Raw genomic sequence first — 26,915 nt, forward strand, 5'->3', positions numbered from 1 at the left:
GCGCAGCCAGATGGAGAGGGAGGACATGAGCGTGGAGGGGGAGGGGTGCGGCCACAGTTCAGGTGTTAAACTACTGATGTGGAAAATTGCTCTGACAGTTATGATGTTGTTGTTGCGGGAAGCAAGGGTGACACCGTCATTTACTCCAGCCACGCCTGCTGGCACTGCCTGTCTTATGCAAAGCCGCTCATTGCCGGGTGTCAGAGCTGGCAGGGCGGGTGGGGGCAGTTTTGCCTGTCTTTGGAGGAGCTGCTCTTTGGGAGCAGGTGGGGAGCTGACCGGCAGCAGGTGGCCATCCTCAGGAGCTGTCAATTCCCTCATCCAGGCCCTGACTGGAACCCAGAGGCAGCCCGTGCCATGACAAGGGGAGCTGGCATTTAGGGAGCACCCTCTATGGACCAAGTGCCCTCGTGACCCTCACCTGTCAGGTGAGGTGACTGAAGCCTAGAGAGAAGTGGCAGAGTGCCCAGGGAGCATGGTGGGCAAGCTGAACCAGAGTTGAGTTCAGACTCATGGTTCTAAAGCCCCAGACCCAGCACTTGTCTATGGTCCAGGGCAGAAGTGCCTCCTTTCTGCCTGGGAGCACCTGGCGTCAGGCCCAGGGGGCAGGAAGTGCTTCTTCAGATCACATCGTGAGTCCCAGTTGCTTTCTTTCCTGGGTGTTGGGTTCGCCAAGGAGACCCTGCCTCATGCTCGCCATCAGCCCGTCCGCTCGGGAGTGTCTGTCAATCACCTCTTGGCCCCGTGAGTTGTCGGTGGAGGGGAGTGGGAAGACACGTGAACAGGGCCCCAGGAAGTTTAGAGCCTGGGTGAAAGGAAAGTCTGGTGCGGTCCAGGTTCTCCTCGAGGACTGAGGAGGCGGGAGAGGGGCTGGCTGGTGAGAGCTGGAGTCCGGGCGGGTGGGCAGGGCACCAGGTGGGGCTTCAGTAGGGAGTGGCCTCCTGTGAGGCCTGCATCTCCCACCTGGGGGGCCCGTGCCCTGGACGCTGGGTTACCACTGCCCATTGGGCTCACCTGTGGGCAGGCAGGGCGCGCCTTCCCCGTGCCTCCCTCCTCAGCCCAGCAGGCGTGTGTGTGACATCGCCGCAGAGAGAATCACCGGGCCTCTGGAGATCTCCTCTCCCTTGACGGAAGGCAGACTGGCGGCCACTGCTGCCCTCTCGTTGTGGTCTTGTGGATGCACGTGGCCCTTGGGACAATCAGTGTCACAAGACTGCCTGCCCCTGTGCCTGGTGGCAGTGGGTGGCCAGATGCTCCCTGGCGAGCCAAACTGCAGCATCACATCTCTTTTCTCCTCCTTGAGAGGTGATGCTGGGAGGGGCTTACCCAGAAAACTCCTGAATGAGCTGGAAGGAGGGCCGTGGGGGAGGCCTGGGTGCCATGCCCAGCTCCTTCATGGACTTGCTCTCACTTTTCCTTTGTTTCTGGAAAACAGGAGCCCTCTTCCCTTCCTTCCCCACCAGACATCCCCACCATCCCTGGTGACAGGCCCATGTGTCCTGGGACCCTGGCAATGCCCAGGCTGAGCTGGACATAAAAGATACAGGAGAAGGGGTCAAGCTGTGGAGCTGGGACCCCTGGGACACCAATCCTGGAAGCAGGCAGGGGCTACCCAGGCTGGGGGTGGAGGGGCTGTGCAACAGCTTCCGGTACCCTCCTCACCCCACCCTGTGGCAAGCTGCTGGGCCCTGATGCCTGTGATTGCTGTTCTCTCTGAGCCAAGCACTGCTGGGCACTTGGGCAGCACCAGGTGGGGACGTGGCTGGCCGGGCTTCCCCTTCAGCCTGCCCCCAGAGCCTGCCCTCTGGCTCACTGCAAAGGGAGCTGGGAGCTCCCTCCTAGCTCCCAAGGGGAAGTGGGAAGTAGGGCTTCCTGAGCTGGGAATGACTTACCCACAGCTACTGGAGTCTCTTGTCTAATGGAAATGGATCAATCAGGTGAATGATCTGTTCTCCCTCAGAGAGGTATTTACTCTAGGAGGTAAGAAACCTGAAGGAACAGGAGGGGAAACTGAGGACCCCCGAAGACCAGGAGGCTGGGAATTCTCCCATCAATTCAGAATTTGGGGCATTGATTTGGAGAGGTGGTAACTGGTGGTGAACTAGAAACCCAGCCCCAGGGAGGGAGAGTGACTGTTTATGACAGAGCAGGTCCTGAAACGGAGTGTCCTGATCACAGTCCAGGGCTCCCTGTCCCATGTTCCCATCTTCACTCTGTCCCACAGACAGGGAAGGTGGGCTTATTGCAGTTCATGTCATCATTACTGGGGGACTCCCTCACAGGCTCTGTGACTCCTCAAAGCATATTAATTATTCTCCAAGGAAGTCTTCATTCCAAGTAGTTCCCTTTCTCTGGTAATTAACATGACATGTCATTAACAGTCAGGGAACATTGTATGATCAAAGACAGCATAATTCGTAGCAAGATTCTGAGGAATAGCACAATATTTGTTAATTATGTTATTGATTCTTAGGGTCTGGAATGCCCTAATTATTCCTGATCCCAAGTGGGCTCCACCATGCCTGCCAGGCTGGCTTTGAACTGCTGTCCTCCCCCAGGGTGGCCCGGCCCCCTGCTCCGGGGCTGGTGGGACCAGAGCTTGCAAAGGGATCAGAGAAGCTTTGTCTCCCCAGAGCCACATGAAAGAGGGAGCCGCTGGGATGCAGGGGCTGCTTCTGCCGGGCTCCCCCACAGCTCTGACTGAGTCAAGGAGTGAAGTGTAACATCTCGCTTTAATTAGCCAGATGCCGGTAATTGACTTCTCAGGGGCTCCACAGGCAGGCCTTCCAGGGAAGGGCGGGTTGGGCCTTCCTTTAGGCCCAAGGCCACTCCTGCTTCTGAAGATTACAGTGCTGGGTGAGGCCTGCTGAGGCCGGAAAGTCTCACTGAGGCCACCAATGAGTGTCTTGGGTGACCTCCTCCGCGGGCTCCCAAACTGCTAAGTAGGATGGTGTGTTTCCATCAGTGGCTTCAAATGCTTCTTAATGGGTTGTGTTTAGGGGTGGGCAGGGTCCCTCCCTCTTGTTGAATCCTGCCGTTAACCTTTGTGATTGTGTGACAGTCAGCTTCCCACTCAGTAGGTTTGTGTGAGCCCCAGCGGGCTGCGTGCAGAGTGGTGCTGATGGGGAGGGGGACGAGAGGGGTCTCTTCAACTCAGGAGGTGGCTCAAGGTGGTGGGGGCAGGAGCAGGAAGGTGGGCTTCGCCTGAGGAGATCCACCATGATAATTCAGAAGGACTCTTCCCCAGGCTGGGCTGATTGCAGACCCTGACTCAAACCTCGTGACCATCCCTTGAAGTAGGTTCCTCTGATATCCCCATTTTACAGGTGGGGAAGCAGAGGATCAGAGAGATCAAGTGATTGTCAAGGCCATACAAGGCCGAGTCAGGAATCAAGCCCATCTGGTGTTATGACCACCAGGGTTTGGGAATGTTTCCAGAAAAATGCTACTGCTCAGCTGGGTCAGTGGATCTCCAGGGTGGCTGTGCAGGAAAGAAGGATGAGGGACCAGCAAGGACTGGGCAAGGGAGCAGGAGGAAGGGCTGCTCCTGTTGGCACAGACCCTGGACCCATCCTGGGCTGGGCATCTGCTCTCCTTCTCTTCTCTGCTCTTCTCATCATCTCCCTCCAGCTCTGGGTACTGAGGCCCTGAAGCAGGGGGTGACGTGGCCAAGGTCCTCCTGCTCTTCCATGGCAGAGCCGTGTCTGGGCATCAGCCGTGATTCAAGTGTCCTGGGGGAGTGACACAGCAGGGCGATGATGCTGGCCTTAAGCAGACTCTGCTCCCGCAGGGCATGGCAGTCCCCAGGACCCAGCAGGGAGGGAAGGTGACCAGGAAGCTGGCAGCAGACCCGTGACTCCCTTTCTGCCCTCAATCCCACCCATCCACAGCTGGGGCAGAGCAGAGGTGGAGACATTGCCCAGCGTGCTAGAGGGTAACTTGGGTGGGCATCAGTGAGGTGGAAAGGGACATAGTGACCGGAGGTGTGCCAGACCCACGAGTGCTGTGCTCTGGGGCGGACATGGAGTTAGGGAGTGTGGTCTGGAGATTTGACCCCCAGGGGACATGATGTTCTAGGCTCGTCAAGGCAGCCCCCCCCACCCCCGTTTCCTCCTGTCCCAGCCCACCCCACCCCATCCCATCTAACCCTTCTCTCTGTATCTGCTCACTTTTTTTGCTCCTAGTTTCCTTTTGCACTCTGGGGCCATTGCAAAGGAGTCTGGGAATGGGCCTGGCCAGTTACTGGGGCAGATAAGCTGAGACTTGAAGGTGTCCGTGTAAATAGTTTCACACAGATGGTATCATAGTGTACTTGATTTTTAGGTCAGTATTTTTTTATTTTATTTTATTTTTTTAGTTGCAGATGGACACAATACCTTTATTTACATGCAGGGCTGAGGGTCGAACCCAGAACCTCACACATGCTAGGCAAGTGCTCTACCTCGGAGCCACAGCCGCAGCCCCAGGTCAGTCTTTTCAAAGCTTTTGCATAGCCATGCAGGACTCTCTTCCTCACACACATGTTTATAGGAAATTGTTTGCTTTATAAAAACAGGATTAACTCTAGAGTGGTCCCTTGGTGTTCAAGGGGGTTTGCTCCTATCACTTCCGCAGACCCCAGAGTCTGTGGATGCTCAAGTCCTTTTATGACATGGCAGGGTATTTGTGTGTGACTTGCACACATTCTCTCTTACACTTTAAATCATCCCTGGGTTATCAAAGTACCCAATGTGATGTAGATGCTATGAAAATAGTTTTCATGGAGTCCTGACAAGAAAAAAATCTGTACATGGGCAATACAGGCACCATTTTTCCTAATATTTTTAATCTACCACATATTCCATGAAAGCCCAGCATTAAAAAATTATTCCAATAGTGAGCATTCTTCACTTTTATCCATTTAATTTTTTTAATCAGAAAATGGTTTTTTGAAACACAACTGAGTTCAAGTAGGTCCCTTACTTATGACCCTTCAATGGTTGCCCATTTCTCTCAGGACACAGTCCTGGCTCATAAAGCATGTCCTGTTCTGTCTGGGGCTGACCACCCTCTGCTTAGCAAGTACCACCGGCTGCCTCAAGCTTTGCCCCAGCCAGTGTGGGCCACTCTTACTTCCTCAAACACACCTGCTCTCTCTCACCTCCAGGGCTTCATGGCTACTGCCAAGAGTGGTCCTGCCCAGTGCTTCTGCCTCCCTCAGGTCTCAGCTGTAGGTTCCTTCTCTCATCTGCTCCCAGCTCTCTTGGCAGTGGTCTTGCAGTCTGGTCTTCTCACAGATGCTGTGATTTCCTGACCATGTGCTATTCTCTCTCCTGCTGGAATGTGACCCAACACCTTATGGATGAAGGACCTTGTCACATATCAGGTGCTCTTGTGTGGAGTGAATTATTGGGTGAAGAACACGGCTCCCAGTCCCTGGGAAGAGTCTGGCAAGGACTCTGGGCTCAGTCACCATGGAAGGTGCTAGTTGGAGAAGAGTATTAGTCATAATTTAAAGAACAGGGAGAAGGGCAGAAGTCATATTGATAGGAACCGGGCCTCCAAGGGAGGCAGGGGTGGGGCTTTAGAGCATAGACGATGCCTAAGGTTCATCTTGGGTCTTAATGGAAGCTGAAGGAACTCCAGGGACAATCTAGGGACAGGTCAGGAAGGGTATCCACATGATGTCTGCCTTGGAAAAAATGGCTGTAGGAGTGGAGCTGAGTGTTCATGAAGGAGCATTATGGGGACTCATAAGAAGTGGTTAGAGGAAGCAGAGGAAGGGGACAGAGAGTGAGGGATGGGATATTCCCCAGGGAAGGTTCTGACTTTGCATATAGTGCAGGGCCAGGGGCCGAGGGTCCTTGTTTGTTCTCTGCTCCACAGCTTTCCAGCTCCCTGGACTGACACCAGCCACTGACTGCAGGGGCCACAGACAGATAAGCAGGAGATGGACAGCAAGCATTGAAACTTGGCAACAGCCTGTCACTGATACAATATCCAAGTGTGGACCCCTCCTGTTGATCTGGGTGGAGACCATGACTTAGCTCAAGTGGCAGACCCCACGAAGTCACACACAGCAGGACAGCATATCAGCCCAGGTCTCAATGAAAATTAAAAACGACTGTTGTAGACTATGAGTTTCTCTATCCAGATGGCGACCTTCCCTTGTCTCCACCTCTCGGGGGCAGAGTAAGAAGACAGTAGGAGGGACTTCAGTTAGACAATAGTAGGAATTAAAATGTTTGTTGATACCATTGGCTGGGAGAAGTAAGGACACTTCTGTGAAGTCTTGCTGCAACCACTGCATCTAGGATAGCCTTCCTGTTGGAGGTGGTGAGGGTATTGCCACACACATGTCATTCCAGATACATTTCAAAGCACTTCACTTGCATTATCTTTTTTTATATTTTGTTTGGAGACAGGGTCTTGCTGAGTTGCTTAGAGCCTCACTAAGTTGCTGAGGCTGACTTTGAACTTGTGATCCTCCTGCCTCAGCCTCCTGAGCTGCTGGAATCACAGGCATATGCCGACGCTGCCTGGCTTGCATTATCTTTTTGATCTTTATAACCGCCCTAGAGGTAGATCAGAGCGAGAATTATCATCCTCACTCTGTAGAACAATCAGTTCAGAATCAGAGGAGTTATGTCAATTTTCCAAAGTTACCCAGCAAGTTAAAAACAAAAAAGGATCTAAAACAACACCCCAGGGTTTTCATCAGTGCTATGAAGGGTGTGAAGGACCAGAGAGACAGCAGTACAAACAGTAGTTACTGCTTTCCATGTACCCAGCAAGTGACGGCAGCTATAGTTGGTAAGTACTTACAGTGTTCCAGAGATAATGTGTAATTATCTCATTTGATTTTCACAATGGATACAATTGCCGTCTCCATTTGCAGGTGAGGAAACACAGTCTCTGCGAGATTAAGTCATTTGTGGAGACACTTGGCTAGTAATGAGCACAGCTGATTTGGACCAGCTCTGACTCCACAGCGCTTATCTAATCACCAAACCATGAGCCAGACGCCTCCTGAGTGTGGCCCTCCCAGGACCCGGCACAGGACCTATGCTCTTCCCCACAGCTGAGGCTGGGTCACCCCAGGGGGACTTATCCCAGAACCACACACTTGGCTCCTGAGCTTTGCCGTTCTGGCACATTCTGCAGCCCTGCAGAGTCTGGCAAGGGGCTCTGCCCCAGCCCCCCGGGTGGAGGGGCCGGCACCCACACACTGGGCCTAGTTTGCCTCTTCCCCCCTCTCTGCATGGTAGGAACTCAAAGTCAGGTACCTCCAGTTTAGTGCCGGCAACTGCTAATGATTAACATCAGAGCAGCTGGCAGCTCCTTGTTATGTCATGGCATGGGAAGATTTATGGCCACTTTGAAAGTGGTTTTGAAATGAGACAAAACTCAATATTGAATTTTTTCGTCTTTGGTCTCTTTGGGATTTCAGGACCTATGAGATCAGCTTCCTCCCTATTAGCATATTTCTAATGAGCACTTATTAGGGTGAATTTTGTTGCTGCGCTCAGAGTTTTCATTAGAAGAGAGAAAGGGAGGAAGGGTCGTGGGGGGACCTCGGGCGCTAGGCTCCATCCTCTGCTCAGTGAGCTGTACACTCCCATCCACGCCACTTTCTGCTGTTGGGCTGGGCCAAAGGAACGTGGGCAATTATTCCACGGGCTCTCCATGCCAGAGGACCTGGGTTTGGATTCTGGCTCAGTGCCTGCCCAGGGTCACCCAGGCCATCATGCTTCCTTACCCCCACCCCCCGGGGTACTTGCAGCACCTACTGAGCCTCAGCTCTGTGTACTTCATTCACTGCACATCCTTGCACTTGGCATATCACGGGACCCAGTGACATGGCTGAATAGGTAGAGTGGAGGGGAGAATGAATAGGACGCCAGGCACCTGCTTGGGGGTGCTGAGGATTTGCCCATGTACCCACTTATGGGTGGGCTCAAGTGGCATTGATTGGTGCCTGTGGCACCTGTACCAGCTGGAGTCAGGGTACTCTAGGGCGGGCCAGGCATTCCTGGTAGAGTGACTTAGCTTCCTGTATCACCTGGATGGCATATTGGATGTGGCAGGTAAGCTCACTACTACTGGTTTAGCAGATCCCGGTTTCTGACACCTAGTAATACGTTTTTTGGGGGAGGTACTGGAGATTGAACTCAGGGGCATTTGAGCACTGTGCCACATCCCTAGCCTTATTTAGAGACAGGGTCTCACTGAGTTGCTTAGCACCTTGCTATTGCTGAGGCTGGTTCTGAACTCTCAGTCCTCCTGCCTCAGCCTCTGGAGTCACTGGAATTATAGGCGTGTGTCACCGTGCCCAGCCCCAGTGATATTGATAGGATGGGGACCCTATGATTCTAGAGCTGAGCCAGGGTGTTGGGAGGAAGGGGGTGCCTGTGCTCTAGGGTGAAGAGGGAGAACTCTCATGGGTTCTCATCTTGATGCTCCTAGTGGGTGGATCTTAGCCCTGACTACTCATTGGAATCACCTGGGGAGCTTTAAAAAAAATGCTGATACCCCAAATCCACCCACAAATTTGGTTCTGATTGGTCTGGAGTGAGGTCATAGCATCAATAGTTCAAGTTATCCTTAGGTAATCCTAATGTCGTGCAGCCAGGGCAGTACCATGACTCGTGTGTGTGTGTGTGTGTGTGTGTGTGTGTGTGTGTGTGTGTGTGTGTTGGGAGGGGGAGCTGGACATCCTGTGCAGGAACGTCCTCCCTAGCCCCCACAGGAGGAGACTTGCTCAGCCCCTGACCAGAGCCCTCTGATGGAGGAGCCTTGATTTTTTGTCTTCTTAGCTCCCCAGGGTCAGAACAGGTGCTGGAGGAAAAGTTGAGGTGCCTTTTGCCACTTCTGTCCCGGTGCCTTCTGGTCCCCATTTCTGTCCCTCAAACTCCTCACCCTCAAGGTCCCACCTCAGGGTCCTCATCTGTAGCAGGTTCTTTCAGATTGGCTGTGCACTTGGGTCAGAGGTCATCTCTGCAGAAGTGCCACAGTCCTGGGGAGAGAGGGCTAGGCAAGTTGATTCCGAGGGCCTGAGGGCAAAGAACAGAGTCACGGGCTCTGAAGTTAACCTTGGAGGCTTGATGTGACTCCCAACTCTGCCCTGGGAGCTGGTTTCCTCCTCTGCATCCTCCTATCAGAGGAGGAAAATAAGTACCTGCAGGAAAGGTTGAGGGTGGTAGGGAGAGAGCCTGGCCGGCCACTGGCAGCCCTTTTCCCTGCACGTGGGGACAGGAAGGGTCCCCGGCACAGCGTGTGTGAGTGGGCTGGAGGGATGGGAGACCCTCGGGCTGGTAGACTAGAGATGCCCAGACCCCAGCACAGCCTCTGGCTGCAGGGCCTTGCTGTCCGCCTGTGCCCAGGCTGAGTCTGCCTTGCCTACCCGACAGGTGCTGCTGGAAGCATCCTTACCCTTTCTCGGTAGCGTGGTGGAGTGGGATGAGCCCTGGATTTGAGGTCAGTTCTGTCTGTCATCAGCTGTGTGATCTTGGGCAGATCTCGTTTGCTCTCAGCTTCAGTTTCTGATTGCAAAAACAGGACTTGTTCCTGAATCTGTTGATGCAGTCATTGATCGGTTATCAAACATCTGGACAGCGGCTCGGGGGCAGATGTGAGAGCGCTGGGACAGAACCCCTCTCCCCTTCGGCTCTCGCTGCTGTGAGTCACTGAGAACTCTATAGTGCTGCCAGGACCTTCACTAGGGTTCAAATTTGGCTCTTAAATGTCAGTACTATCAGTCAACCTCCTTTTCTAAATGAGGAAACTGAAGCCCAGAGAATCCATTAATTCTTCCCAGGGTACCATGACCGGTGGGTGTTGCTGGAAAACTCAGACTCGGAACTTTGAGTCCACATTCTGTCCTCAGATGAGACCAGGCACGTGAGAAATGTTTGTAGCTGCTGTTTATCAAGAAATAGACCGGAGAAGCACAAGCACAGCGACTGAATTAGGGTCACACAGCTCACTATTGGCAGACCAAGAGCAAGAGAATTGGTTCTGGGATTCTCAGCCTTTGGCCTGTTTTTCCTGGCTTTTGGTTGGGTGCTCGGTTCATACTGTCCCTGGAGACCATGATTAGCCTTATCTGAAGATTCTGTCCCTTGCAGGTCCTCCCTGAAGCACCTGTGCCAGGCTGGCAGTTGCGTTCGCTCACTCCCTTCCCACACTCACACAGCTCTACCGGTTGGCGTTAGTGATTGCTCCACAGTGGGTGAAATTGGCTTGAAATAAATGTCTCCTCTGCCTTCCCTTGGGGCGATTTTATCCTCATCTCCACTTTGTGGCGTGATGCAGAGGCTGGCAGGCGCCTGTTCTGTCTAGATATGTCCTTTTTGATGCAAAGATGTTGCCATGGCTGCTGCTGAGCCAGATGTTGCTCGAGAGCCAAGCAGAGGTAGCTGCAGGATTCTACAATGTGCTGTCCCCTCCCAGCTGCCTGGGATGCCACCCAACAATGCGGGGGCTCCATGAGCACAGCTTCAAGTTAAGGAGGGCTAGGAGAGCTCCCACTTTTTAAGGTATTTGAGTATTACCTGGACGAGGCCCAGAGTGGCTGGGGCCTCTCTCATTCCTGGGGTGCAAACCCTTGTTCTGCCCGCAGGGGAACTGACCTCTTCTATAAGAAAAGAAAATCCACGTCCTCCCATAGTAGGGGGTCACTGGGGATCCTGTGCTTGATTATTGAACGCTGGGATCGCCTTTCCCATTTGGATCTCTGCCAGTTATTGTGACCCCACCACTCACTCTAAGCATGGGGCATGAGGAGTGTTTCCCTTCGAGGCCTGCCCCCACCTCTCCCTGATTCCTCACAGCACAACTGAGGCAAGGCTAGCACACTGAAGGAAGGTCACCCGGTGAGAGAGGCCATGAGGGAAACACAGAGGACTTTGTGAAATAAGATCATCTGGTCCGGGAGGTCTGGTGTCCTCATCTGTGTTAGAGCTGTGCTCTGGAGTGGCACTCTGACCAGTTCTGTTGTGGGGGCTCGAGGCTTCCCTGCTCCTCTCCTGAGGTCAGAACCAAAGTGACCTTGGAGACGGTTTGGACTTTCTCAGCCAGGTTCAGGAGAGAGTGCAGCCCTCGTGCCCTGTGGCATCTGTATATGTAGTGAAGTGACTCTTCTGTTCATCCAGAATAGGGCCAGTACTGCACTGTCCTTGGGAGACTGGAGAAAATAGAGTTCAGTCACTTTCTGGGTGCTGTGGCTCAGATGAGGGGTCCTGGCTGACAGGACAGTGGAGCACCAAGGAGGTCACACAGTGGCCCAAGTTAGCCTTCCTCACAACAGCAGAGTGCCCTCCACGCCTCTGCTCAAATTGTGTGAGCCTGCGGGAAGCTCTGGTCCATAGAGTTGACCCCCCACCCTACCCAGCCCTGCATACCTGAGTCCAAAGGGCAGAGACATACATGGACCTGAGTGATGGACAAGTAGTCATAAGTCCTGAGCTCACGTGTCTAGGTCATGCTCTTCCAACTGTGAGCCTCCCATTTTGTCACCTACCAACGGAGATCATTAGCTACCTCCTAAAGGTACAATGAGGACCCAGTGAGATGGACCCTGTGCCAGCCCAGTGCCAGGCCCTGGGCAGGCTCTTGGGAACCATCCATTCAGTCCTTCCTGACCCTGGTTCTCAGTAAGATGCAGTGGCTGATGTGTGCACAGAACATTGACTCTGACTGTTGATATACAGTTCTAATCCAACAGGGGCTTTTCAGGGTATTCCTAGCAAGTGCCCTCAAGGCCCTGGATATGACGTCAGTCCCCAGTGTCCTGGCAGGCTGTGCCCTCACAGGCTCCTCCCTGCCCCACCCCCACCTTTTCCTTCTTCTCCCCATCTTGGCACAGCCAAACATGTATGTCAGAGACCTGCTGGCATTTAGCAAGCTTCTGGCCTGCCTCCCGTTCTTCCCACCCCATTGAATCCCTGTGTGTGTTACAACGAATTTAGAAATTTGTGGGCATACCACAGAATCAGAACCCTGGGGAAGCATGGTTCAGGCTTGGCACAAGCTCGCCCTTTTCTACCTATTGGTGATTCAACATGTTGAAAGTTAGCCCTTCGTGGGCCAGGTCTGCCTGGGGACAGAGTAGAAAGCCACAGAAGGAAGCTGGGGTCAGGCAGAGGGTCTGCCTCGGCCTCCATCTTGCCTTGAGGAGGGGGAGGTTCCACTATCTGAATTTCCCATGGAGTTGGCAGAAGAGACCTTCCTCTGTTCCAGTGCCTGTTACCAAAACCCCTTTGCAATTGTACCCTTTTCCTTTCCTGCTTGGGTAAGTGGATTATGATGAATAGGATCAATTCTCTTGGCATTTATTGGGATTTTGCATGATTTCAGGATCATCAGTCCTAAAGGCCTTATCCTTGTTCAGGAGTGGGTATGAGGGGAGGGAAATGAAGCTGAATAAATTATCAGAACAGAAGCCAGTCTCGGGAGCTGCTTCTTAGGAGAAGTAAAAAGGCAAAACAAGCAAACCAACCAACCCTCTTTGGGCTGCTTTGGCAACTTCTGGTTAATTGAAGGTTCCAGTTAATTGAGGTGGGGTTATATATTCCTGGCTGGTGCCCAGGATGGCCTGTGCCCTGCAAGCCTCACTAGGGAAGTGTCTCCAATTCCCCCAATGTCCTCCTTATAACCTGCCATGACTCTTGCAGGCCTAAATGGCTCTGTCGGCATCATTCCATGGAACCCTCGGAAGGAAATAGTCTGACATGTTAAGCTTTTTAATTTAGCACACACCGCGCGTAGATGCCCCCAGACAAAACAGAATTGATTTATAATTCTCTTAATGGAAGCACAGGCTTTAGTTGCTCCAGAAATAGATCGTTACCTCTGCCACCTTTTGTAATTTTTTTCCTCCATTTTTTTTTTTTTTAACCCCACTGTGGTCTGAAAATATGATGTTTCGTTTCTGCCTTTTCTCATAATCCACTAAATGCCAGACGTTTCTTTTCAGACCTTTAATTTATCGCATGTTTGTTCGGTTTCACTTCATTAATTAATGTTCTTCCCAGGCCCCGTGACAGGGGCTTTGTGTAATGCTCTCTTACAGTAAGCAGGTGCTTTCATCCTTAATGAACAATTTCCTGGAAAATACTGAAATAAACAACGAATAATCAGGCCAGGAACACAATGAATCCAGGGCTTGTGTGCCATTTTGCAAATTAAACCTGGGGTGGTGAGGGACAGATCGTGATCTGCTGTGGAGCTGTTTTCGAGGGTCCCTTCTCTGGGAGGGGGCACGGAGTGCTGAAGTTCTGGAAGGTGAGTGATCTGCTCCAGGAAACCAGCACTCAGAGCAATGGTCTGATCACAAATGCTGCAGCCGGAGCGACGGTTGCAGACACAGGCTCGTTTGGAAACACAGCCAAACTGTCCCTGGTCCAGACTTGGAATCATTTCTAGCTTAGACTTTGGGTCAGCAGGGCCTGGGCTGCTCCAAATTACGAACTTATTGAAATTCATCTATAGTCCCTTTCTCTCTTTTCTGGCAGCCTTGTCCCATCCCAGGAAGGCAGTGCCAACTGGGTGCAGGACCCCAAGCAACTCATTCTGTCTGGGTACACCCACGGGAGTATTTGCCCTGCACTGCACCCCCAGGCTCATCAAGAGGTCAGTGCCAGACCAGTACTGAGCACTTCCAGGGCCTTTCTGTCCACAGTCCCTTCTCGAAGTCCCGTTTCTTCAGCTTCTCATGAGCATCCAAGTCAGGTTTTATCGTTCCTACTTTACAGATGAGGAAGCTGGGTCTTTCAAAGGTTAAGCGACCTGCCCAGTATCACACAGTTGTCAAGAGGCAGAGCTGGGATTAGGACCAGGAACCCCATGAGAGTCCAGGGTTCCCGGTGCTTCTTGTTGTTGCCCCGATGTGAAAGCCAGGGTCTGGGTGAGCCCTGGAGAGAGCTAAAATGCCCAGCAGGGCTGACCTGCCCAGGCTGCAAGCCAGAATTCATCAGTGTCATGGACAAAGGGCTGCAATAAATTTCTTTTAAAATCTGAATACCTGATTCATTTATTATACTGAATAGAGCTGACAAAAATGTACATTATCCATCCATTTTTCTGTGTTGTAAGATCATTTTGGGTCTTTGAAATGGCATAATGTTCTTAATCACGGCATAGATATGATCACGGCATGGATATACACCATCCAATTGCAATGGCAAGCTCCCCACTGCTGGATGGCTTCAAGGGCTGCCTGGGAAGCGCCATACATGGCCTGTGTCCCTAGTAGGGGCAGGCTCAGGGCTGGAGCCCTTGCTAAGTCCCTGCACATTGGGAAAATGCAATCTAGCATTTTCCATCCTTCTCTCTCAACTTGCACCAAATAAATGTGGTTATAATGCTCATGCTGTTTTTTAACCTGTGTTTTTCACATGATAATACTTCAGGGTCATCTTTCTGTGTCAGTGGACTTATACATATTATGTCAAAATACCTATGCTTTTCTGATTACCGAGGTGATGATACTTATTGTTGAGAAACACTAAAGCAACAATCGTGTTTGACACAGAAAGCACACACTTACATTATTGTTCCCTCCCCACCAAGGGTGTAGGGTGTAGTGTATGGGCCACCCTATTTTCCCATTTTTCAAGCTTGCTTGAAAATGGTATTCTGTTATGTAGACATGCTGGAATTTTTTTTTTTTTTTTTTTTTTTTTAAGGAGCCTACTGATAGGCATTTAAGTTGCTTCAGGAATGCACATATCTCTTTATTCAGAGCTACACCACATTCTTCAACTTCGGTCACTTTCTTTCTTTTTTTTCTTTTTTCTTTTCTTTGTGTGTGTGTGTATGTGTGTGTGTGTGTGTGTGTGTGTGTCCAGGGATTGAACCCAAGGGCACTCTACCGCTGAGCTATATCCCCAACCTTTTTAAATTTTTTTGAGACAGGGTCTCTTTAAGTTGCTGAGGCTGGCCTTGAAATCGTGATCCTCCTGCCTGAGCTTCCCAAGTTGTTAGGATTACATTTGTGCACCAATGAAATGGCAGAATGGAATTCTGGGTTAAAAAGATAAACATTGTCAAGCTGCTTTTCCAAACACAACGATGCACATTTCTACTACCAACACACAAGCATAGGGTACTTTAAGGTTTGGGATAGTTGGCTTCAGAATCTCCTGGCCTAGATCGGAAGATTCTTGAAGGCGATCTAAAGAGTCCACTCCTGTCTGATCCCATGTCAGTGAGCTGGCAGCCAGGCTGTCCCGTTTAGCCCCTGTCTGGAGAGAGGTAGCCCCAGAAGAGTGGTGCCACAGATCTGCCCTAGTGCCGGCTATGGGTGGGGATGGAGCACAGTGCCAGAGGCCATCTTGGAGGGTGCTGAGGACTGGACAGAGGAGTGGGCAGGAACTAAGGGTTCCAGTCATCACAAGAATGCTGCCCTTCTCACTACTGGGCTGCAACTGGCAGGCACCACCGCGATATCTGTTTAACCCTCAAGAAGCTAAGGTTACCTCCACCTTTCTCATTTCATGAAAAAGGAAAACGAGGCTCAGAGCAGAGGCAACCATTGGCCTGTGGGAAGCTGGGTTGGAACTGGGAGGGAAGACCCAAGAGAGAAGGGAGTGCAGCTCTCTGAGCCCTGACAGAATGCAGCTGGGTGACTGGGCCATCTGGTGACAGAATCCCCTCCCTTCAGATACACAGTGGATTCAGAGGGAACTAGAACAGATTGGCCAGACTCAGCGTGCAGGGACCTGCGGGAATGTTCAGCATCGATCCCTGCGCAGGTCTCTGATTACCCATCACGCTTGCCTGAGGCTTCCTGTCAGAGAAAGGCCTCAGTGCTTTGAATTAGCTACATCCGAGCCCACTGCCCTCTCATGGCTGAGTTCACACACCCACGGCTGATGTTTGGGGATCTGGGGAGGGTCCCGCCTGAGTCATCTCAGTGTCGCAGTGACTGACAACTGTTTGATAAATGTTTGCTGAATAGGTGGATGAAAACTGAGACCCGCCTTGATAACCCTGTGGTTAAGACCGACTGGGTTAAGACCACGTAGGCACAGCCGAGCATGGATCTCCAGCAGGGGGTTTTTCCATCACTATTTTTCTTTTTTCTCCCAGTTCCTTAGAAGTCCTAGAAGTCAGAATTAGAGATGGCAGGGTCTCTGAGGTGGGGGAAGTGGGTCAGGAAGAAACTAATATTTTCTTGGGTGCCTCCTACGTGCCAGACCCTGGGCCGAGCCCTTTACCTGCTGTCTCATTTAACATCCCAACAGCCCTAGGAAGCTGGTCTCACCTAACATGAAAGATGGAAGACCTGTGGCATCTGAGCAGGCAGCGATTTTATCTGGCTCATGTAGACAGGAAGGCTGAGTCAGGTTTCAAACCCAGGTCAGGCTGACTCCACATTCCCTTCACTTGAACCCTGCAGCCAACTCGTCATGGGTCCTTATGGAAGTCACCTCCCTTCTGGGGCCACTTTCCTGTGCTGGGGGACCAGGCATTGGGCAATTGATGCTGCTGGCTTTGCCTGTGTACCAGTTCTGATACCATGTGACTGGTTGTCCAACCTGTCACCCTCTCAGCTCAGTGCTGGGGAGAATTGGTTTCCCGGGACCCCATTCTTCATTACCCTCTTCCCATCCGGGCACTTGTGGTTGCATCTTGTGATTTGAGAAATGTTTTTTCCAAGCGGGCAGGAATGGGGACGAATCCCCGTGGAACCGTGTGGTCCTGGGTGGCTGCGTTGCCTATGGAGATTTTGTGGATGGAGCAGTGATTTAATGGAAGGCTCCACAGTTCTGAGAACCCCTGCAGCCCTGGGAGGTAGGGGGAAGGGAGCAGGCCCAAAGTGGGCAGGCGGGGTGTGAGCGGCCAAGCGAGCCTCTGGGTTGACCAGACCAGCTGAGTGTACCCTGATTTGCAAAGAAATGGAAAGATGAAGATAATTGCTTTGTGAGAAATGGAATGGCCTAGGAACACAGATAAGTGTCCCCCCTCCATCTTCAGGGGGACTGGAGGCGGGGTGCAGGCGCTGGGAACTGGGGGAGGCGGAGGCCTGGAACCCAGAGGCTTCACGTCATGGCAGGAGGCAGGTGCTTTATTAGTTTGGCAATGTCTCCCCCGCCCCCCAGGGTATGCTATGATTTCTCACGGCCTGTCAAGGCTACTTGCTCTCTGCAGGGCGTGAGGTGCAGGGGGCAGGACAATCTTTGTGATCCTGATTAATGGTGGCCGCAGTCCTCCGTGGTGCCATTTTCAGGATTTGCAGCCTGAGGCTTCCCAGGCAAAGAGAAAGCAGAATTTATCAATGCAGTGGAACCTGGACTCAGAGGAAGACATTTAACACGTCTCAGGAGGTGACTCCAATCCCTTCTGATTTATCCCAGTGGGGCAGGCAGCTGGCAGGACCTCCACATTGGCACTGCTAACTTCTGCCACCCTCCTGCAGTCAGGGGATCACTCTTTTGGAGATTAAGGGCTGTGGATTTATTTTTTTTAACTTGTTTTTCTTTCTTTTTTTTTTTTTTTTTTTCCTTTTTTTTGAGTACGGGAGATTAGAAAACGTTCAACATAAACCCAGCCCCTGGTGGGATTGCTGGAGGGCAGGAGGCTCCATCAAGGCAAAGGAGGAAGTCTCTTAATTATGGGGCAATTGCGGCTCCTTTTTTCATCTCGCACTAATCAAACTCTGGCAAGGCCAGTAAACAGAGAGGGGTTTGGGGATCAGGAGCCAGCTGAGAGTAGCAGGCAAATGAAGGCAAAGAAGATTGGCGAGACTCGCTGATAACCTTGGCATGGCCCCATTGTGCGCAAACTTGGCTTTTCTGTTTTATTCAGAAAAAAAAAGAGGAGTGTGTGTGTGTGTGTGTTCTATAAATAGAAGATAGAAATCTCTCTCCACCCACACGCTGGGAGGGATGTGAGGCGCTTTCGTGATCAGCCCCCATTTGGGGTTTGCTTCTGCTGCTTCCTGCGCCTGAAAGTGCCTTTTCATGAGCCGCTTGGAACACCAGTCAGTCCCCGCTGGCAGCCCGAGCTATTGACTGGGCTTCAATGCCTGCCTTGTGCAGGCTCCTGGAGCAGACATGCCCTGGCGCTGGTGGGGTGGCCCGGGTAGGGGTCTCTGAATGGCTTTCAGGATATCACGGGTGCCCACTGTATTTGATGCCAACAGATGGGTGTCCTTGTGGCACAGTGGTAACTCAGCCCCCAATGCCCTGTGCAATGTGACTTGCTATTGGGATGGGTTTTTGGTGTCCTCTGTCAAGTGAGACACAAGCAATGTGGCTGATCCTAAAGCTTGGGATGAATGGAAGATTGGAGGAGAAAGTTGGTGGAAGAGCTGATAATCAGTGGACAAAGATGTGCTGTAAAGTGCAGGGGATGCTCTGGGTGCTGGGGACCCAGCAGTGAATGCAATAGACTCGCTGCCCTCATCAGATAAGTGTTCCAGTAGCGTGGTGCAAGGGGAAGGAAACCACATGCAGACTCCCTGGCACAGAGGGAAGAGCTGAGGCCACACCTGGTGGTAACTGTAGGAGGGGGCAATTTCCAAAGGAGTAACACCTGGAGGTACCACAAGGACAAGGGCTTGTGCTACTCTCTTCCACGCAGAGCCCACGGCAGGCAGGCATTGCTGCTCAGCCTGGTATGCTTTCCCCTCAGCCTGGACTCTATGCAGCCACTATCACTGATCCCCGTTCCTGTGGGAGGAGAAGCCTCCCAGAGCTGGCAAAACAGTGTCTGACCCCCAACCACCCTTGCTGCCAGTATAAATTCACTGAGAAGGAAGGGTTCCCTGGAAGAGACCGGGATGGACAGAGAGCAGGTTCCAGGTATGTGGACCAGGCTTTGGTGCCAGGATTTCAGCATAGTCAAAGGACGAGACAGGTAGAAGTGAAGCAGGTGGGGCTGGGGCTTTTGCACAGATGGACCATCAGGTCATAACAACTGATCTTAGGGCAGAGGTCATCTGTTTGCCCTCTGCCTCAGTTTATGCATGATGACTCATGAGAAACTAGTCCCTGGCCAGGTGTGTGCTGCCACTGGGGAGACAGGCTGGACTCCACAGGTGCTGGTGCTGGAGATGATGGATCTCCTGGCAGAAGGAGGGGCCTCCTGAAGATGCCACCATCTCTAAGCTGGCTCAGCCTGCAGAGGCGACCTAGACCAGAGCAGAATCCTGCAGTGGGAGTTGGGATCCTATGATGTCAGTCTCTTAAGATGCCCAGTGGCAGCACAGAGGGCCCTCAAGTGTAAACCAATGAACGCAACTGCAAGGACGCAGATTGACTCAGACTAGGCCTTCCCTCAAACCTGACCCTGATGGAGAGGAGCCGAGTTTCTAAAATAGGTGTGCTGAAGAACTCTGCTTATCACGCTGTATCATTAGAAATAGTTCCATGGAAACTTCTGGGTGAAACAAAGGAAAACAGGTCTCTTTTTAAGTTTTCTCAGAGCCTAAGTTCTGCTAAGATGCACTGTGAATATTTAAGATGAGGACAGAGCATGCAGCATTTTAGAGCTTATTCACTCATGGAAACCTTTATCTGAGAGATTCCTGTCACTTTCTCTGGGGACTTGTGTCCCACAGAAGCCAGTTTTGCAGAGTACCCTCCCAAGTTCCCCATGTTGCATGCGGCTGCTCTGCAGGGCCAGCCTCGGCTGCCAGTGCCCCCAGCCTCCCCTGCACAGTCCCGCCTTCATACATTTGCTTAGGCTGTCCCTGCCCCTGCACTGCCCTCTCTCTGCTCCCACCTTTCCATATTCTACCCACCCTGATCCCAGAAAGTCTCATAGCACCCCCTCACCACCACCATGGGAGTTTCCACCCCTTGCTGCTTGGGTCTGCTCCAGCAGTCTGCAGCTGGTACTGTTTTCTTTGTCCTCCGCAGCAGCGCCCAGGCCCAGGTGGGGATGCTCGGGGGTGCTTCCTGGATCCCTTCAGGCTGTGGCAGGTGCGTCATGAGGATTCCCTGTAGGCAGGTGGAGAGACATGCCTCTGGCCTCTTCCTCTCCCTTCCACCCGCTGCCCAATTCATGGTGTGGAGCATTCACGACCCCATCAGGAAGGACACTTCTCCAGCCCTAGGACTTTGCTCCCTTCCTGTGCTCCTTAATATACAGGGAGACAGGACAAGAGCGGGGACGACCAGCTGATTTATTTACATGTTCTCCTCCTTCGCAATGAAACCAGGGGCATTTTCTTATTTAATTATTAATGCCCTGAATCAGATGGTGCCCGATCCATTAACCTCTGTCACTCCAAATGGAGCGGGCCTAATAACCACTGCGGCAGGATTGACTTTCCCTCAGTCATCTCATAAGCATGTGTCTCTGGGACCCGTCCTCCTGGGCTTGAGGAAGTTGCATTAAAGTGAATGGAGATGAGCTGCCCCCACATGGTGACAGCTCCTTTTTGGCTGCTCTTCTCTCCTCCTGAGTGAAAGGTCTGAGACAAGTTGAAATACTTTTTCTGAAATCGGTTTCTGGAAGGGCAGCCCAGGACCCGATCTACCTTTGGGGTGCTTACGATCACGTCAGAAAGATCAAGTAAATGTGCCTGGAAGATGTCAGTGCAGATGGGACTCAATTGGGCTGGGTCGTGGGGCCCCGCTGTGAGCTACCTGCTGGGCTGCCTGGGACACAGTGGAGGTGCCACCCCTGAGAGGGCCTTTGCCAAGCCCAGCAGCAGCAGGCAGGGTGAGGGGGAGGATGAAGAGCAGTCAGGGCAGGGGGAAGGGTGTGGGCCAGGCTGGAGGGGAGGGGAGAGGTCCGCCTGATGGGGGGCAGGTGGGGATAAAGATGACTGATGGATGGCTTCTTTGATTCTTTGCAGTGCTAGAGATCACACCCAGGGCTTTGTGTGTGCTAGGCAAGTGCTCTATCCCTGAGCCACATCCTCAGCCCAGGATGCATCTTTTAGATTGGGCCAGACTCCAAGAAAAAAATCTGAGTGCTGAGGGCGTCTAAGAGGAGTCATCTCTTCTACCCCCAAGCTGGACATCTTTCTCTCCTTGCCCACCACCACAGAGGTGGATTTGGCTTCAGATACATACCCAATGTGTGTTCAAGCTGGGGTGTGAATCCTGGAGCGTCCTCAGCTCCACAAAACTTGCCACAGTCTCACTAATGAACTGAGGAGTGTGGAAGCCAGGCCTCAAATTCGTCTAAATGCCACCCCCTTGGCTATGTCTTGTGTTGCCCCCTCCATCCATCTCCACTTCCTGAGTGCTCATCCAAACATCCATCACCCTTTCTGTGCGCTGGTCTCTAGAGATCTTACCGCCACTGGAAGGCAGGTGAACTGGCCTGTCTAGACCTGACTTAGAAAGGTTTTCTTTTCTATTTTTTATTTTTGTTACTGGGGATTGTACCCAGGGACACTTTACCACTGAGCTACATCCCCTGCCCTTTCTATTTTTATTTTGAAACAGGGTCTTGCTAAGTTGCTGAGGCTGACCTCCAACTTCTCGTCCTCCTGCCTCAGCCTCCTGAGTTACTGGGATTACAAACATGTGCCACCGTGCCTTGTGAAAGAAAGGATTACATGAAGATTTAGAAAGATCTAGAAAATTAGAGCAAAGATCTCAGTTATCTCCCTCTCCCATCAGCATGTATCAAAAGGAGCTGGGGATCCATCTTCCCTTGTGCAGTTAGCTTGATGTTCAAACTTAGCGAGGCTGCAGATGCCATCTGAGGGTCCTCTGGGGAGAATCCTGGTGATAACAGGAACTGCCCAAGTAATGAGTCAGGGCCACCAAGGAATTCTCCACTGTTGGCATTCAGAATTCCTGCTTTCCAAAGGACGGCGTCACTCCTTTGTTCGTTTGATGCCTGATCAGCCTGAACCTCCCCTGGAAGAAGGTTCCTGTGCCCCTCCTGACTCCCCCCAACCCTGGCCACCCATCCTGGTCAGGTTTCCCATGTCTAGTTGAATCTCCTGAAGGAGAGGGGAGTGACATGAGCACTGAGGTCCTCTGCAGCCCTGTGTCTTGTGGACTCCAGACCGTGGGGTGCTCACTGAGGTACAGAGAGCATCTGTCAAGCCAGGGTGGGCAGGGGGACATGGGGTGGCCACGCTTCCTGGGCTGGGCAATGGAGCAGAATCATCAGGATCGTTCTTCTCTTTCCTAACTGATTTGCAGAATGTATTTGGATCTGGCTAATCTGCATTTAGCTACATGACTTCCAGATCTCAAATAGAAAGTAAAACCTCATTAATCATTAATTTGGACCCCCATGGTTATACAGAATTTGTGACAATTTGTTTATCTTTGAAGGAGCTGCTGAGAAAGGGTTTAACAAGGAACTCATTGGGATAGGAGGAGCGTGTTTAACCTTTCAGAAGGAAGGAGCCCCGTGTAGCTGCGCTCTGGGCATAAATGGGGGTGTATACAGAATACAAGCCTCTCTGTCCCCAGGGAGAATGCATTCCTCACGTGGAAACTCAGGGCCGGGGTACTAGTTCCCCAACTATTTCAAGCCTGGGTACCCTTTTCCAACGTCAAAATATTTTCTAGAACACCCCTGTTCCCCGGTTATTAGAAGTTGCGTTGTAAAAGCATCACTGCTTGAGAAGAAAAGCTACTCTGAATGCAGTAAAGCTTTTAAATAAATCACAATCACATCTGTGTACCCATGAAAAATAGTGCTATCTTCATGAGTCATGGTGTTTACTCAGTTTTCAAATGACATTGGCACTCATGAATTCCAGTCCCCCCTGAGGTGACCCTCCCTGCCCCCTCCCCCAAGGTCAGTCACCCATCAGGTGGCTGTTCTCTGTGGCCACAGAACTGTGGCGTCCTGCAGTGCTAGCACAGGAAAGGAACCTCAAGGGTCACTCAGCCACTCCCACTCAATTTATTCTCTGCCCTCTTCAAGGAGCCCTGTGTTGGGGACACCCCCCCACTTAAGGCACAAGGGGTTGACATCTGTGTATGCACACTGGCCACATGCTGTCCCTTTGGGGGCCTAAATCAAATGTTAGAGGCCATTCCTGTAAAGCCCCTTCTGGGACTGTCTCAGCTCTCATCCCACAGTGGGAATGACACAGTGACACACCCCCTACAGATATCAGCCACCTTTGCCCAGCATGAGGTATGGGTAGCCAATATCTGTAGGAGGCAAGAGAATCAGGGTGCACTCTTCCAGCCAGTGACCAGGGCTGCCCAGAAGGGCCTTCTCGGCTCAGCTCCCATGTGGGCCACACCTGACACCTTTCTTCTCTTCTTACAAGGCAGGAGGGTGTAGGGAGAGGGAGCGGAGGGGCAAGACTGGTCAAAAATGAGGGGGAGGTCCAGGGGAGGCTGCTGCCTCTTAGGTAGGCCAGATCCAGGGTTCTCGGGTCCAAGATGGCCTCGGGGCCTTGGGACATCCTGAAACTATAGCCAAATTAGCATGCTTGGGCATTTTTCTGGGGGAGAAGGGCTTTACATTTCGTTGGGTCTATCTATAACTTTCATCTTGAAACAGTCCTTGGGCCAAAAACCATTCGGAACCCCTGGCTGGGAATCTCGGCTTTTCCCTGAGTCAGGCTTCCCACACTCCAGTTACTCAGAGCTGGAGAACTGTCACGGCGTTAGTCAAGCCTGCAAGCGTAAAATATCAAATGCTCATTACCCCACGCCATGGGAAGCGTAGTATGTTTAGCAGGCCTGTTCTGCTGCTTCACATGAGAAGTCTCGGTGCCACACAGATGCCAGGCCACAGGGTCTGAGTAACCAGGCTGCTTCCTTTGTTCTCTGCACAGGCCCCGATGGCGCTCTTCGTGGTGGGCCTGGCTGTCTTCTCCCTCCTTCAGACCACCCTCGCCCTGAACCCTGAGGACCCCAATGTGTGTAGCCACTGGGAGAGGTAAGAAGTGGACCCTGGGCTGGCACTTTAGAGGGCTCGCCCTGATGCCAACGTTGTGGAGACAAAAGTAGCATCAAGAGAGGCTGCAACTGTCCATAGAGGGCCTGCAGTCCACCTGGGGGCTCAGCTCAGATGCAGGAGGACAGGGCCAAGCAGTGTGGATTCCTTCTGAGGCCAGAGCTGAGGGAGGTCAGCGTGGAGGCAACTTATATGAACTGCGGTGAACAGTGCAGTGGACGCTGTAGGGGACAGTCCTGGCCCACCCTGTGATTGCACATCCCCCCCAATTTAGATTCAAGGATTTAGAGACCCAGGGGAACTCAGTGTCCACCCACATCCACACGTCTTGCTCTCTGATATGCTGGGGTGTCTGATCTGGTCTCCCAAGATGGACAGCAGTATGGCAGCTTGGTTGCATGGCAAGCAGCCTACCCTGAGGAAGAGAGGCTGGTTCTGGTCTGGTGGGGACAAGGGGCTGCCAGAAGAAGGGTGCTGGAGGGCACAGCAGGAGAGCAGGCTGCATTCTGCCTCAGTCCTGGGGAACGAGCTGGTTCCCTGCAGATGGTCTGACTTTGAAGCACAAGGTTAAAGTATTGATTTTGGTGAGCAGAAAGACAGTGACCAGAGACCCAATAAGGAAAAACCGAATTAAACCCTGGAATTGATTGGCCATGCTGACCAGGACGACTCTGCCACTTAGATGCTAATAAATCAAATGAATAAAATTAAGATGAAGGCCCGATGGGGGAAGCAGATGATAGAGGAGGGAAGGCGAATCAGGCAGTCCCTGCTCCATGCCTGCGAGGGTGAATGGCCAGCCCTGTGGTCCTGGACACCTGTGGGCCTGGAGGGACTGGCTGGGAGGCCGAGGGACAGTGCTGTCCTAGTGTGATCTCTAGTGACAGGATGCTCTAGTGGCGGCCTGACAGAGCTGTGACTGGAGCAAAAGGCGGTGCTCTGGCAACCCAGGAAGCACACCAGATAGGCGATGGGCGATGGGCGATGGGAAGACCTCAGTGCATTCCCATCTGGATTTTTCTACCCTTAGCTATACGACTTTGGGGAAGTCTCTGAACCTCTCTGAGCCCACCTGCAGCTCTGACAGTGGGGAGAGAAATTATTCTTGCCTCAGAGGCTTGTTGGAGGATCAAGGCCACCAGAGTCATTAAAGTGCTCTGAGGACCATAAAGCTCATCTTTTCCTCCTGATGACTCTGGCTGTGGGAACTGGTTATCAGACTCGCAGGCATCAGACTCGCAGGCACCAGACTCACTGTGGAGAGGGGTGTGATAACAGAGTCTGGGGGCCCAGTCCCAGGGATTCTGATCCAATATTGCATTTTTCATAAGCTTTCCATGTGTTTCCAAGGTTTACTCGGGCCCCTTGCTCCTCTGGTTTCAGTGAATTTGAGCCTTTATTTCCCAGTGGGTCAGGGAAGTACCAGGTAGAACCCAAAGTTAGTCTCTGGCTTTTGGCCTCCAGCCTCAGATGAGTACTTCCATCATGGGCCCCGTAGAGCACTGTTGCTTCCTGCATGATAGCCAGGCCCTGAGACACCCCTTTGCCATTTGCCCACCTCTCTGTCTGGCCAGGGGTCTTCTTCTCCAGGGAGCCTTCCCTGATGGCAGGGCCCACACTCACTTCCTCTTCTCACAGTCCCATTTCTACCAGTGGATCTGTTCAAACTTAAACTCATTTTCGAAACCTTGGCACCATGAATGCATTTGGAATGGGAAAATATTGGGAGTGGGCTGGGCCTCGGGGAGGGCAAATGGGCCATCAGCTGGGGCTGCAGCCTGGGCGAGAGCACAGGAGTGAACCCGAGTGAAGCTGAGGCTGGGGACCCTCTGGGCTCTGCAGGGAAAAGGCCTTGCCTGCTGACGCTAGGGTGCCTCCTTCTCGACTTTTCCAACAGAGCTCCACTCCCAGTTATACAAGCATAGATGTAGCCTGCATCATTCCAGAAATACACCGGTCCTCAGAGACCGCTTAGGGAGAATTTCCCAGCTGGATTAGTGCTTCTGGCGGGCTCCTCGTTAATTATGCCCCTCCACCGTAAAACCCAGTGTGGAGACCTCCCCTGGCTAGTAAAGCCTGGCTCTACAAAATTAATCTGGCCCCTCATTAGCATGTTGGCAAATGAGGAGTGTTAAACCACCCAGCCATGAAGCCGGGGCACACACTTCAGGTCAGAGACTTGGAGTTGGTACAAGGTCTCATTGCCAGACTCAGTCAACCCAGGGCATCCCGCAGAGCTGGGTCCATCCCCGCTGACACCCCAACTCTCTCTTTTGGGCCAGTGCCTTTCTTCTGAGCAGCCACTGTCCCTTTCAGTGCCAGAACCTCCAAGTGCTTAATCAAGGTGGGGAGTCATTCTGAGTAAAGATCTTGATTCCTCTCTCCTCCGCCCTGGTCAGGGAGGAAGTCTCCTGTACCCACACCGAAGTAAATCATTGCCTGTCATGAGGATGATGGTCAACATCTGTTAAACACTTACTGTGTTCCTCGCAAGCATTTTATATGTATCATCTTTTATCTTCCCATCATCCTGAGGGAGAGATATTATTATTGCTCTCCTTTAGTCCTTACAATAATCACATGAAGTCTCTGATATTATTACCATAGATTTATAGGTGAAGAAACAGGCATATAGGAGTTGAATAACACAGGCAAGAATGTGCTGCTAACAAGTGACAGACTTCACACGTGGCCTCATGTTTGGGGGCTCCAGAGCCTGGGTCCTCTAACCCAGGCATTCTCCCACCTCTCAGTGAGGCCTCAGGAGATGTGACAGAGGATTTTCAGAGTGGACTTTCAGAGTGGAAGAGGCCTCTGGGAGGCTTAGGTGGGTGTGGAGCTGCCTCAGTTTCCCTAAGCCTGGAGATGAGCAGGGTTTTGGGCTGTGTCTGTATAGAATTGTGCCTCTGGCACATCTGCAGTGTGCCCACTGGTAGGGACGTGCCAAGAGCCCTCCTTACAGCCTCAGTGCATCCTATAGAATTTCCCGCCACCCGAGTTCCTAAGCATTGCCTCCTGCTGGACTCCAGACCTTTGACCCTTGAGGCATTTGAGAGCCTGTTGCAGACCCACACGTGCCCAGCACCCAG

The 26,915-nt window shown here is 52.1% G+C and overlaps 1 protein-coding gene across 10 annotated transcripts in view; it reads left to right on the forward strand.

The window, feature by feature from the left end:
• Positions 1-26,915, forward strand: part of Megf11 (multiple EGF like domains 11) — a 325,247-nt gene that overhangs the window by 84,150 nt on the left and 214,182 nt on the right. For all 10 annotated transcript variants that reach the window (XM_047538427.1, XM_047538434.1, XM_047538432.1 and 7 more), the window contains exon 2: positions 23,705-23,808. In XM_047538427.1, coding sequence (XP_047394383.1) covers positions 23,711-23,808 — 98 coding nt within the window. In that variant the 5' untranslated portion in view covers positions 23,705-23,710. The remainder of the gene's footprint in view (positions 1-23,704; positions 23,809-26,915) is intronic.

Source organism: Sciurus carolinensis, chromosome 2 (genome assembly GCF_902686445.1).
Source record: "Sciurus carolinensis chromosome 2, mSciCar1.2, whole genome shotgun sequence".
NCBI classification, from domain to species: Eukaryota; Metazoa; Chordata; class Mammalia; order Rodentia; family Sciuridae; genus Sciurus; species Sciurus carolinensis.